General features: G+C 46.6%; 1 protein-coding gene across 1 annotated transcript in view; it reads right to left on the bottom strand.

Moving 5' to 3' along the window:
- LOC119449410 (nuclear pore complex protein Nup98-Nup96-like) overlaps positions 1–13,934 on the bottom strand; it is a 186,190-nt gene that overhangs the window by 62,799 nt on the left and 109,457 nt on the right. Inside the window, 4 exon segments of the mRNA XM_037712580.2 lie at positions 551–988; positions 2,735–2,854; positions 8,273–8,410; positions 12,641–12,794. Coding sequence (XP_037568508.1) covers positions 551–988; positions 2,735–2,854; positions 8,273–8,410; positions 12,641–12,794 — 850 coding nt within the window.

The following is a 13,934-nucleotide window of genomic DNA, read 5'->3' as shown; positions in this document are numbered from 1 at the left end:
GGAACTTGACAGAATGTCATACCCTCTAGATACATTGTAAAACCAGGGGCCGTATTCTAAAACAATCCACTTCGGCGATACTATCGCCTTGGCCAATGCCGCGCGCTGATTGGCTGTTTTAGCAAAATTTGATGAGCTTATTGGCTGGATGAGCATGACGTCATTCAATTTTGCTCAACCAGCCAATCAGCACGCGCCTGACGGCAATATTGCCACCGAGGCGATACTATCACCGAAGTGGATCGTTTCAGAATACAACCCCTGTTCATAGAACATCGCATAATGTTTAATGCTGGCGTTTTTCCACAGCTCAGGTACTTGTTGGCAAAGCCCAATGCATAAAAGAAAGGCTACATTTGTGCCACAATTCCAACACAGAATATATATGCACTTTGAGTGTGCACTTTGGAGCTTGAAATAAAACTAAAGTTTGCATTGTAATTCAGAAAATCCAATAACTTCTAGCTGTCACTAAAATAGCTTTACCCAGCAGTGATCACATAAATCAATTAGTGCAGTGGTGGTGCCAGGGCACAAACTCAAGGCTCACCTTCATCAAGAGTGCCATTGAATGCCTTGCCCACGTGAGTCAGTGTCCATTGTGGTCCCCAGCCACAGCGAGCACGGTAGCCGGCCACGCAGGCAGCGTCTGCCAGCATGTGTTGATACTCATAGAACAGGGACTGAGCCAAGGGTACAGGTTCCACATCGACGGGAATCACCATGGGCTCTGCAAGAGGGTGGCTCCGAAGTGGCGCTGCCTGCTCAGCAGCTGGCAAGTAACCAGGACTGCTGAATGCTGAGGTCACCAGACGATGGTCACCGTGGGCTTGCGATGCTCTGGCAACCCCTGCAGTGGGCTGCCTTGTGCCAACAAAGTCTCCCGGCAATGGAGTCGCACCAAACAGGACATGAGAAGGAAGGAACTCGGAGAAGGCCTGGCTCACATTGGGTTGCGGATAAACAGCAGCAGAGCGGGAGCGGGATGCTGCAGTGCCAATGGAGTGGAATTAGGTTAAGGGAGACACTGAACACAAAGGGGCAGCACAAGGTTCCAATAGCAGGTGCTAGCCTTCGTAACAAGAAAAAAAAAAAAAAGAGGTACTTTCATCATAGGAAAACATAACCTTTTTTGCTTTTGCAACACATTCATAGAGTTTAGAGCATCAAAAAGACACAGCAGCTGTGAGGAACACAATGGTGGAAGGCTCAAGATTACCTCTGGCTACCTGGAGTTCTTTGATGTACACCCAAAGCATGGTACCCAAGCACTTCTGCATTCTGTCCTCATCATAAAAATTCATCTGTTTAAGGTGGCAATTGAGTTTATGACTATGTGGTCTGCAGCAGAATGCCATAGCCAATGAGGAATAGGGGCGGCGACATTACCTTGAAGTTCCCGCACTAGTGACGTCATGGATTTTAACGGTATCTGCTAGGGCCTAGCTAGTTGTTCATGGATAAAAATGAACTAGATTGGAGACAACGACTGAACATGGCAAGTTTCAGGAACTTTCATTGAGCCAAGCCATCCAAATACAACAAAATAATTTTAAATCCGTGACGTCCCACTGACGTACAGAAGCTGGAGTTTCGGCAGGAAATTTAAAAAATCAAACTTCGACCTTCATTTTCTCTCCTAATAATCAACTTACCGCATAAACAACGAAAATAGAGTTTTCAATAATGCTTTATCAGACATATCCTGATTTAGTATTTCTATTTAGTGTTCCTTTCACCTCTTCTATCCTGTTATCGTAACTTCATGACATACCGCATCTTAGCTCATAAATCCAAACAGGATGCTTAAGTGAGAGAAATCCTGATTTTGACATCATGTGCGGTCCACCAGAAAAAGAAACAAGAAAACGCTTCAGCGTGTCAACATCTCTGACAAAAAACAATGCTTTGCACGTGTTGCTTCCAACAAGGGTGAAGCTGCATTGATTCAGGTGCATAAATTGATGCCTGCATCTCTGCAATACTGACATTTTTACAGAGTGCAAAAAGATGCCAGACAGGTACCTACCAAGTTCGAGTTTTCTCAGTGTGAGAACATGTGAATATACAGGCACTGCTTTGTTCTAGATGCCCATTTCAGTTTTTTCTTCCTTTGATTTAGAGTCTAAAAATTTCAAATGAGGTAGCAAATGGTGTGAGTAATTTCTAACTGCAATTCGAATATTTTTCTTAGGGCAATAAAATTCAGGCTATAAGTATTCGAGGAAGTCCTCTGTATAGACATGTCCAGCCTATTTCCTAGCTCACAACTGCTGCTGCATGAGCAGAATTGCTGTGCAAAATGATTTACAGATCTAGTATGAAACACCTTGTTTAAAACTTCTCTTGTTTGGAAAGTCTCAATAATTTCAACATAATTATTTTTTTTTGTGTCTGCATTAATTACATTTATTATTTATCCACCGGCACTCTTTTTTGTCTCATAGAAAAATGTGTCCATAACACAAAAATATTTCAGCCTAACATGGCGCTAAGGAGTATAATGGACGACACTAGCTGCTTTATGTACTTAACATGGGTTTATTTGATCAGATGCTTCCTTGACTAAAATATGGGTTCCGCTGCAGACATTAGGTTGTGGTCACCGACCACATGAGCATATACAATACTATAATCTGCACAGTTCGTGTTTACTAAAACACAGTCACCGATCACCTAGTAAACATGCCACGAGTTCAGCCCCAGAAAAACTGCATGGAAAGAGGCAACTTGCCTCTGGAATGTGTGGGTGTGGACGGCGACCTGGCTTCATCCATGTGAAAGGCCTGTGGGCTCTGGTATGAGCCACTGCTCACCAGAGCTCTCTTTAAGCGTGGATGAGTGCAGGCCAGCTCTGTGGTGACAGAAAGGGCACCAAGAACAAAACATTATATTAATAGTCCCCCGAACAGTGACCAGCTTTACGACCCATATTGCTATAACCTCTTCAGGCACAAATTATCTCTAGCTGCAAACATGTGGCACTCACAGAATTTAATTTAGCTCCTCAGTAAGAGAGAGACAACTAAGCTCTGTAGGATGAATGATATGCAATTTAGATCACACACTCATCTGTATACCCATAGGCTAAAACTGCTTTGTGCCTTCAAAAACGTTCTGCCACATGGTGAAAAGAACAGGAGTTTCTAGCCAAATGGCAAGTACTCAAGTGTTTCTGGCATTACAATAAAGCAAGAAGCACCAATTAGCCATGACAAGAACACACGCGCTACCATCATACTGAATCAAGTGTGCCTCTGCACTCTAATGAAAGCTTGCATATCTAGATTACTGTGGGTGCCAGTTTTAAAGCTTCTGCCTTTATCGTTTTAAAGGGAGACTAAAGAGAAACATTAGATCTGTTTACACTGATAAGCACTATTTCAAAACTCTAGACAGTCAAACCTCAATATAATGAACATAGATATAGTAATGAACAATCAGATATAACGAAGTAAATTTAAAATTTAATTGGCCATGCTACCGTGAACGATAATACATGGGCAGAGCACCTACTGACGTGCACTGCGTCATATTGCACGTCACACAAGGTGTCATTGAATGAATTGAATTCTAGGGTTTTACGTGCCAAAACCACAATCTGATTGTGAGGCATGCCGTAGTGGGCAACTCCAGATTATTTCTGACCACCGGGGGATCATTAACGTGCCCCCAATGCACGGGACACAGATGCTTTTGCATTTCGTCCCCATCGAAACGCGGCAGCCGCGGCCGGGATTTCAGCCCGCAACCTCGTGCTTAGCAGCGCAACGCCAAAGCCGCTAAGCCACTGCGGCAGGTACACACAAGGGCCGGTTAGGGAAGCGGATTTGGCCGCGTCAACTCCGCCGCTTCGGTGGCTCCCCTCGCCCTCCCTCTCAACTCCCTCGTAGCTCACTCACCTTCGACTCCGTGCGCACGGAGATGTGCGCGCCCGCCGCCGTGCTGGCGCCAGCTTATTTTAGCCGCCCCCCTGAAGTTTCGTTTTCTGCCGTTATCGGGAAGCGAGCGTTTGCGGGCGTGGCAGTTTCGTTGGCCCGACTGTGCCTCCGCCGCTGCTTCCCTCTGCGCTGCTGCCGCAGCGTGCAAGGTCAACATGTGACTAGAAAATAGTGGAGAAGGGTTCACTGCCATTTTATCCGCGTGGCTGAGACGTCGGCACTAGTGTGTGCTAGAATACGGTTGTCTAGAACACTCTAGTCGGCACGTACACGCTTGTTCCGGCGCGATGCAGAAACGGCGACCTTGCAATTTGAGAGAGGGGGAAATTTCCGCCGCGGGTTCTTTTTTTTTTCTCAGTTCCTTAGCGCGCGGCATTGAGGGGTCTCCTGAGCTGGTATTTTGTAGCGATGGGTTATGCTTTATTCTATGCTAGTCTTATCATCCACCGCTCACGGCCGGCTGATCCCGTTGATAACGTGAGCGGACCGTCACTCTGACCACTGACCAAGCGTGAAAAGCGCGAAAAGGCATTAACATCGGAAAGGCACCACTAAAAAATACCGGCCAAGGTGTCACACAAGGGCAGCATTGTCGTTGCTCACTATTGAATGCGTCTAGCAAACCCTACCTCTATCCATGGCTGGTCTGGAGTGCACGTCTGGCTAGATGCTGCATGCACGCTCCAAACCTGCTCTGTTCTAGCGCACGAAAAATTCCTTTGCAAAAGTTAGTGACTGCAGCCCTGCCATTACTGCCGACACAAAATGTTTCCGATGGAGAGGTGTGGTCGTGCCACTCAAAAAGGCTCTAGTAAACTCTAGCCATGCTTTATTTGTACGAAGCATTCTTGCGCTATAACGAAGCCAAAAATGAGGGATCTGATACGGTATCAGTTATAGCAAAGCAAGTTTGTTTGCACGTGGCTCATACTAATATGCATTCTGGTAGCAAAAATGTCGAATACAGTCACTGACCAATTTTTCAGGTGACCGATTTTCTGAACCAGGGAGCTTATTTGGACTTCCTCATGGCACCCCCACTAGCGTGTAGACGTGTAGAATCAATGTGCACTTACACCTCATAACAAAGTCAGTAAAATCAGCAAGTTGCTTCATTATATTGAAATTTTGTTGTATTAATATTCAACCTTTTATGCAAATATGCACTTTCACCAATCTATGTTGTTCTTTACACGGAGGGGCTGCAAGATTCTCTGAATTATTGGTCTGAATTACGGGCAATCACAAAAAGCAAATTTGAATTTAAAAAAAAAATTTGAATTTGAGAGTCGGTGACAAAAGATATGGTTCATGCCGTGTAGACGATATCTTCACATCGGCAGTACGAATTAAGCGAAGCTCGCCACGCTTCCATGTCCACTCCGTCCTCGCGGCTGATGTGTCACCCACTGTGGGACGATGCTATCATGAAAACCGTTTGTAGTGGGGTGTGAATGCTTCGTCTGCCTCTCACTTCAACCAGTCTCCAAAATTCAAGATTACGCTACCTCCAGTACTAAATGCGCAGGAACATGATGCCACGCAATCTCAGCACACCAACTCTTTGCACACACGGCAGATTACCTCTCAAACAAGGTGAGCGGTCTGCTTATGTGCTCAGCCACGCTGACAGCATGTTAGAACACCTCGTTCTAAATACAGTAAAACCTCGTTAATTCGGATTTCATGGGACTGAAAAAAAAAATGTCCAAATTAACCAACTATCGAATTATAGAGGGTATGCAGAGAACAATAAGCAACTGCTTACTAGGTGAACACGCTTTTATTAAGTGAATGAATGAGCAAATCCTGTTGCTATTTTGCACAAAAGCAGTGCAGAAGCTGCAATTCTCATCTCGTGACTCATTGGCTCTTGCAGCGGCAAACGAGGCCTCGTGACTTCCTTCGCAGCACGGTTGCGGCGCGTGCCTTCATTTGCGACACGCTTTGTACTATCGTGCACATATCCAGATTAATTTTTCGCCAGTGAGCTAATCACCAACAGATTGTCCATCCATTGCAATGTAGCCAGTTGTCTTCATCCTCGACAGCTTTGCACCAAACCGAAACAACTGTTTGCCACGACTACTGCGAAGGAAACCGCGGCCGCTATCGATGCGATTATGAACAGCGACGTTGCAGTACTCAAGGCAAGCGGCCAATGCATGCACTGAGTCGAACGAAACCGCGGTCGCCATCGACGCGATCATGGATTATAGGCACGCGGCCGACGCGCCTACCAAGTCAAAATGAAACTATTATTCGCCGCAACCCCTGCTGGAGAAGACGCGGCCCGCTATCGACGTGATCTTGGATGGCGACTACGCAATTATCAAAGCACACGGCCAACGCGGTATTATGCACGGTGGTAAACAAGAATAAAAGCTTTAGAGGCCCAAATAGGCACGAAGCCTTCCGGCATTGATGTCATTCACATACGATTTCAGCTGATGACTATGGCGATGCAGACTCAGCCACTTTGGTTGGACGCTAGCGCCGTTTTTGCTCTTTCGTGGCGCACATTTGCAGTGCTCCCCGACCTCCGAAAGTTGTCCAAACTATCCGATGTGCGGCCAAATACATCCAAATTATTGAGAGTTTGACTGCATTGAATATTGCATACACCTGCTGGGACGGACTGGAGGACAAGTCTGAATTATCCGATTTTCTGAATTAACGAGGGTCAAATTAACGAGGTTTTACTGTACTATAGACAAGTAGTTATGAAAAGTAATACAGTTAAACCTGGATATAACGAAATTGACAAATTCCTGAGAAACTTCGTTATAAAGAGGATTTCGTTATATGCAGGTTCGGCACGAAAATTCGAAAAAGAAACGCTTACCGTATAAACTCGATTCTAACGCGCCCTCAATTGTAACGCGCACCCGTTTTCCGTTTTCGTCGAAGCACTCATCCTTGGAATGTCACACCAGGTACCGGATGCGTGTACGCGTGTCGTTTCGCACAAGCGCGAGGCATCGGAAACGAAGAGCGAGCGTCACGATGGCGTCGTATAGTGTTATAGTAGAACCCCGCTGTTACGTTCCCGGGGGCTGCGTTTTCCCGGCTGTTCATTTTCGGCCGGTCCCGGCACAGCTCCCATAGAACCCAATGCATTGGTAACCCCGCTGTTGCGTCGCAACTGTGGGACCGTTCCCGCATCATACGTTGCGAGCTGCCACCCCGCGCCGGCCCGAGCGGCCATTTTGACTTTTAATGTTGCTTGGCTTGGTGGCTTGACGATGGCATTGGCCGCCCAAAGTGCCGGGGGCGACAACTATGACGTATTTTGAGTTTCCGCCAGCAAAAGTATGGCCCTTAAGATCCGTAATTGCTATGTAAAGATGGTGTCTATGACGCATTGAGGCCCTAAAATTGGTTTTGGCTCATAGATATTCCGTATAAAATCCAAGGGCGGTAACGCAGTCGCTGCGCGCCGTATGCTGTATGTGCAAGTGAAAATGTGCGAGGGGAGCCGACAACCGCGTCTAAATCTCGCGCGCACAAGAAAAGCAGGGAGGAAGCGCACCTTCTTCCGTTGCGCTCGAGGCACCGGCGAGGGAGCGAGGGGTGAGGGATAGTGTTGTACTGTACTCTGGCATCAACTGCGTACTGCGCGGCGGCACGCGGTCGCGTGGGCCGTATCTTGAAAGCGATCTGCGTTGGGGCAGAGTCTCCTAGCTTTGTGCGTGCTGTGTGTTCTCGGCGCTCAGGGGCGCGATCTTGTACGCGTTCCAAAATGGAACGGAGGCGGTCCGTTCCATCGAGCCGCACACGATTGGTCAATTTGAACCGTGAGCCGCACACCATTGGTCAATTTGAACCGTGATGATTAAATTGACCAATCTTGTGCGGCTCGATGGAACGGACCGCCTCCGTTCCATTTTGGATCGCGTACAAGATCGCGCCCCAGTTTGCATTGAAGCGATAGACAGCAGCACGAAGGTCCCTTCGCTCGCTTCTCCCGCAGCGCTTCCACCCGCCGCGAGCGTTTGACAGCGCGTGTCCGCGCTCATCGAGTGTGATGTGTCACAGCGTGTACCAGCGCGTCGGCAACATCAACTGGAAAAGGAGAGAGTGCCGGCTTGGCGGGCTAGGCCAGCTGCAGCAAGCGGCAGGATCAGGTTTGAATGAAGGGAGGGGGAACGGTCACGCCCACAGCGGCAAGATCGCCGGGTTGAGGGATGCAGGCCCGCCTCGCACACGCACGCACACGTGCACTCGCTTCGCATTCCGTCGCGGCGGAGAAGGTGCTTCTGGTTTCTGCTCGCAGGTGCACTGGTAAGCAACACAATTACTAAGTTACAAAGCTAGGCAAGCACACCCACCATGATCCTCTTCGTCATCATCCTCCCTGTCCTGGGCAAAAAAAGAGGCCTTCATGCTTTGTACTGCCTCTGCGCTCACTCCCAGTGCTTCTGCTAGCTGCTGAGTCACCGGCTTGTAGTTGGCACCAGTCCCAGGCGCTGCAACGACATTAATGAAGAGCACAGTTCATTGCCCATGATTTTTTCTCTTAAGAGACACTAGATACTATACCACTTTTCCAAATGGGCACCTTTTTACACAAGGTGAATGAAGAAAAGTTTCCCTTGCTGTAATTCACTCTATTTAAGTTTGCAGGGATGTGGGAATATAAAGTTTTGGTTAGAAGCAAAGCTTGAGCAAATAGTAATTAGTAGTGCTGTGCGAATAGCAAAATTTTGGGTGCGAAGTGAATTCGAATATTAAGGTTTTAGTGCGAATCGAATATTTTTCGAATACTTCCAAGTTAAATTACTGAAAAAATGTGCAGCAAAACATGGCCAAAAAAATCAAATTTAGTGCACAACTAGTGCCCTCCCACATAGTTGTTTCTAGAAAAAAGAACAGTGCTATATGGCTGTTCAACAGAATGGATGGCTACAAGTTAAATCACTAAATGTTATCACGGAGGAAAGAGGGCTGCCAAGAGAGGAAGAAGGCTTGAGCCTTTTGAAGCGGCTTCGGAGCAATAAAAAGAGAGTTTCAAAGCACCTTCGGAGCATCAAAAGGCGAGTTTTGGAGCAGTGCAAGTATGTTTTGGAGCAGATTTCTAGGGTCAAACACCTTAGTTAATTTCAATTTTTTTATTTCTGGTAAACACAAAAAACAAAAATTCAAATGGCTTTTGCTCAACATTCAACCACACTTCTGACAAATAAAAAAAAGTTGCAGTGGCTTAGCTCGGCTATGCCAGGATATACGTAGCGTTAGCAAAGGTTCAGCTGATTATTCTTAGCTTATTCTTAAGATTATTCTTATGAGTCAAGCTTCTCCGTTCTTCTGCGCTGTTGAGCAGCATTTGCGCTCTCCTTCTCTATGGCTATACCACACTGGCAAACACCAGTCAGAAGCGCAGCGGCTCCAGCGCAGTGTCAGACGGCGACTGCACAGCGAGCGCGCGCCGGCGCCAGTGCGTCTACCACGGCTACGACGTCACTCCTCTGGAATGCGCAGACCGGCGGCGGTGAGTCGCGCGCGGCGGCGGCGCAGTGCGCAAGAGGTGCCGGCTCCGGTGGCTCCGGTGCGCAAGCCGTGTGACATCACTGATCCTTGCGCATGCGCAGCACGGCTCTTGATGTGCCGCGCAAAACGGGCTTGGCTAGGCCAGTGTAGCTAACGCTACAAAAAAAATCACTACCCCTTCCACTCCGTGAAGATGGTCGAACAACGAAGCTGTGCATTCGTAGCCCGAACAGTGCTACTTGCGGGAGATGGGACGTGTTGGCGTCCACGGGCGACGGCATTTCTAGTACGTTGCAGGGGATGGGACACATCAGCGTCCACGGGCGACGGCGTTCCTAGCGCATTCCTCATGCTTTTCTACAACGTTCCCAGGCAAGAGCCTTTGACCAAAGGTCCGTATATACAATCATCGCTAGCACGAACTCCTCTCACACCCCACTCCTCCATTGACCTACTTTTTTCCTACACCGCCCATTGGTTGGTGCGCCCCAGGCTCTCCCCCTCCAACGCTAGTATTGGACGGCGCGACTTATGTCAACCCCTCTCCCCATTCTCTTTTTCATCTGCCTTCACAGCATCTCACAGGGGAAAAGGGGTCACTCCAACCTCTTTCCCCCTGTTGAGCTCTTCTTTTCCTCTCCTCTCCCGCTAGGTCACGTGGCCCTTTTTTAGCGAACTCCGACAACAACGGCACAGGGTCCGCATAAATAGCTTCGCTGTAAAATATGTTCCCATCATTAAAATGTCACAGCTGACAGAGGAACAATGCAGAGAAAACTAGAGATAATTGATGCTTTGAATAGCTACACATGACTAGACTTGAGACAAATGAAAAATAAATGTTCATGTTAACAAAACACCACAGCTGACATAGAACCCAGAGAAGACTAGAGATAAGCGAAATGTTCCCTTTTGCACTTTTACAAGTAATAATAACATTTACCTTCATTCTAGACCTAATGGGACTCTAGACAAGTGAAAAAAAAAAAAAACAGAACTCGTGCTCCCTGGCTTTTTCGGGCTGGTCCCATCAAATCGTGCCACCATGGAGAGAGAAGGGAGTTTGCTTGAGCTCGACACGTCATGGATGACAACTGAACGAATGTCTCTCCTGTGCAAAGCAATTGGCTTTGAACATCTCATTGTAACCTCACATTTGGCGGCACATGCAGGCGCCGCTTGGGAGCAGTTTCGGCTCAATAATGCATTTTGGAGCAGATTGGCGCAGGAAAAGTGGATTGGCGCTGTGTGGCGCAAATGGCGCAGCACTTCCACCCCTGAGCTGCTCAACATGTCCCGCAAGTAGATATGCTCTCCTGCTAGTAAAAACTGCACCGGACACAGAGAACAGGTGCTCGCTAGACAAGCTTGTGGCTGGTATGGCCAGGTATTGCCTTGCAAGATGAACCAGCAAAGGGTAAGCTCGTGCACCTTGCTCCTGCCACCAGTGACACGGGTTTTCCTTTTGGTGCAAAGTCACATCATACCTTTCTGTTTGTGCTTGTGGCAGTGAATACTGTTGCTGGCTAAGAAGGGTGTCATGATGATGTATAGGGTTTTTTGGCGCAAGGGTCAGGGATGGCCAAAGAGCACCAAGAAATGGTATGGGGAAGTCGATGATGCGGTAAATGAAAAGTGTCAAATGTAACGAGACTGTATAGAGGCCTAAAATATACACTGTAAGATGCATAAAATATACAAGTATTAAAAGAATGTTAAGAACGAGTGATGAGAGTGATGACCATAAAATATACTCTAGAAACAAATAACACGAAAAGATGTGTCGCTTCCATTAACACTACCGCATCACTGAGACCCTTGGGCACAAGGGCCTGGAGGGACGTGCTCTACAAAAACAGCAAGCTCCCAGCGATACCCTCTAGATAGAGGGAGGGCTATGAATCTCTCGGGCTAATAACATGCAGCACGGCATAGAAGGGTGTCAAAATTCTTTCACAATGCTGAAGTAGACTGGACATTTTCCTGGGCCGTAAATACATGGGACCCCTGTGTACTCTTTTGTGTGTTAGAATTCTTTAGAGCACCTTCATCTACTATGTTCCGGAGCCAGCTGCCCATTGTTGTATCATCTTTGTGTACCACAAGCTTGAAACGAGGGTCCCAAGAACATTACCAAGCTTGCTGCTTCAGCAAGTTTTAGTCAGAAAATCTTGTTTTCAGGCACTTGTTCAGGTTAGCAAAAATACAGATGTTGCAAACTGTTGAGTCATAGCATTGCTCAAGTGTGTGAGCAAGCAGCAAAGGATCGGTATGACAGCTGAAAGTGTTGGGTAGCTGTGAGGAAAGGAAAGGAAATGCCAGCAGAGTAAATTTCACATTCTATGTGGTATCATAAGAAGCCAACAAACAATGACACCAAGGACAACACAGAGGAAATTACTTGTACTTACTAATTGAATTAAAGAAATGATAAATTAATGGAAATGAAAATGGATGAAAAAACAACTGTCCGCGGGTAGGGAACGATCCCACGTCTTCGCATTACGCGTGCGATGCTCTTGCCATTGTGTGACCCCGGAGCCATTTTCCCATCCACTTTGTGGGGTATTTATGTTTTACAACTAGAACTAACCATGGGAGTGTTAGCCAGTGCCACCACTCACAAACCTAGGCAGCGGATGTGGAACAACCTTTCTGCCGCAGGCGTCACGAGCACGTGATCTTTTTCAGTGATGGCAACTGGCCAATAAACGCACATATGCTACCTGAAGGCATCAATGTTGCCGGATTCGAGCCCTCGTTATATAATGAACGAGAAGAAAGGGAACCGAGGGGCCCGATTTTTATTAATCATATCATAAGAAGCCGACAAACAATGACACTAAGGACAACATAGGGGAAATTACTTGTACTTACTAATTGAATTAAAGAAATGATAAATTAATGGAAATGAAAATGGATGAAAAAACAACTGTTTGCAGGTGGGGAACTTTTCAGCGATTTCGTGCTTGTACGTGCCTAAAAATGAAGTAAATACTAGTATGCACTAACCACTTGACATAAGGCAAGCGACTACGGCTTAAGCGGTCAGCCAATACATTAACTTCAATGGCAGCAGGTTGGGGGATTCATCAGTACTTCATTCAAACTGGAATTACTTATTAAGCATGTACGTATTAACGAGGTTTTACTATAAAAGTAAGCACCTCATTTCCCCTAACTTTTCTCACTTTGGGAAAGTCACTTACAGAACGTGTCATCACTGCTGAGCCTGTCTGCTGTTCCAGCAGACGATGGCTCCATGTCCTCCATCTCGTCATCATCAGAACCATATCCAGTTGCCGTGTCAGATTCCTGGCAGGCAGTGTAAGCAGAAGGGACTCCAGCAGCTGAGGGAGGCTTCTGGAAAGCACAATATTAATTTGCTTGTGCAAACAGACATCTTCAAAAAATATATAATAATAATAATAAAAACATGGCTGAGTGATAAAAAAGAGGGGGAAAAAACGGTCCTCAACCTAATCCTTTTACAAAAACTTACCACTGTCTTCACCCTTCCTTAATTAAAGGCCAACTGCAATGAAATTTCGCTTTGGCTACATTGATTACAATATATGCAGCAGATTCAACGAGTTGGAATCTATATACAGTGAAACTTCGTGCGAGTGCATAAAAAGTTTAAACACGAGTTTGTGTTTATTTAATGTCCGCACAAAGTGACACAAAAGGCTTTTTTCGGGCATTGTAGAGGGGTTAATGCAATGCCGCCACGAATGCGCGAAGGCGAGCTTTCTGGTTCTTTTTTTTTTTCTTTCCCTCGCACGACGGGTGCTACCGCATGGAGGCGAGCACCATCTCGTGATAGTGCAAGGAACCTAGCGGCAGTGATGTCGCGCGCATCCTCCACTGTGATTGGTAGGCCTACATGGCTAGAGAACAGCCACGCAACACACAAGGTCATGAAAAACCGGCAAGGTTCACAATGAAAAGCTTTGCTTTTAAAAGTAGTAGTGTCTAACTTTTTTATTAGCAGCCTTTACATAGTCCCCTAAGCAGACAATGTGGCAACTGGTGGTTTGCGGATATGAGACAAATCCCACCACATCAGCTTCAAGACTTTTCAGCATGGCATGGGAAGCACCGAATTTCAGAAGTCATGACGAGGAGCAGCGTGTTCTGGGTCATGTGTCACTTCCGGCGAAATGTCTACTTTTGCTGGCTTTTCGTGACGCATCTACTCTTATTTCAGACATAAAATTTTGCACAGAGGCTGCTTCATATCTACACTATTTGAAACTGGAATTTTTATGCAATCCAAAATTTCTTTGCAGTTGGCGTTTAAAAGATGACAGCAGCAAACCTATTCTAAGAGGCCACTCTTACCTTTCTCAGGGTAAGAGTGGCTTCCTTGGTATGGCAGGAGCATAGTTTGCTAATCACAGTAAAGAACACCAGTTAATGTTGAATTAAATTTCCTGGCACTCCAATCAAGCTAGACAATCTGAATTGCCTGCTCTGGCAATGTTGTTATTTTTGGCGGAC

This window comes from Dermacentor silvarum, chromosome 4 (assembly GCF_013339745.2).
Source record: "Dermacentor silvarum isolate Dsil-2018 chromosome 4, BIME_Dsil_1.4, whole genome shotgun sequence".
NCBI lineage: Eukaryota > Metazoa > Arthropoda > Arachnida > Ixodida > Ixodidae > Dermacentor > Dermacentor silvarum.
Note: the sequence above shows the minus strand (reverse complement) of the source record. Positions and strands in the feature narration are given on the sequence as shown.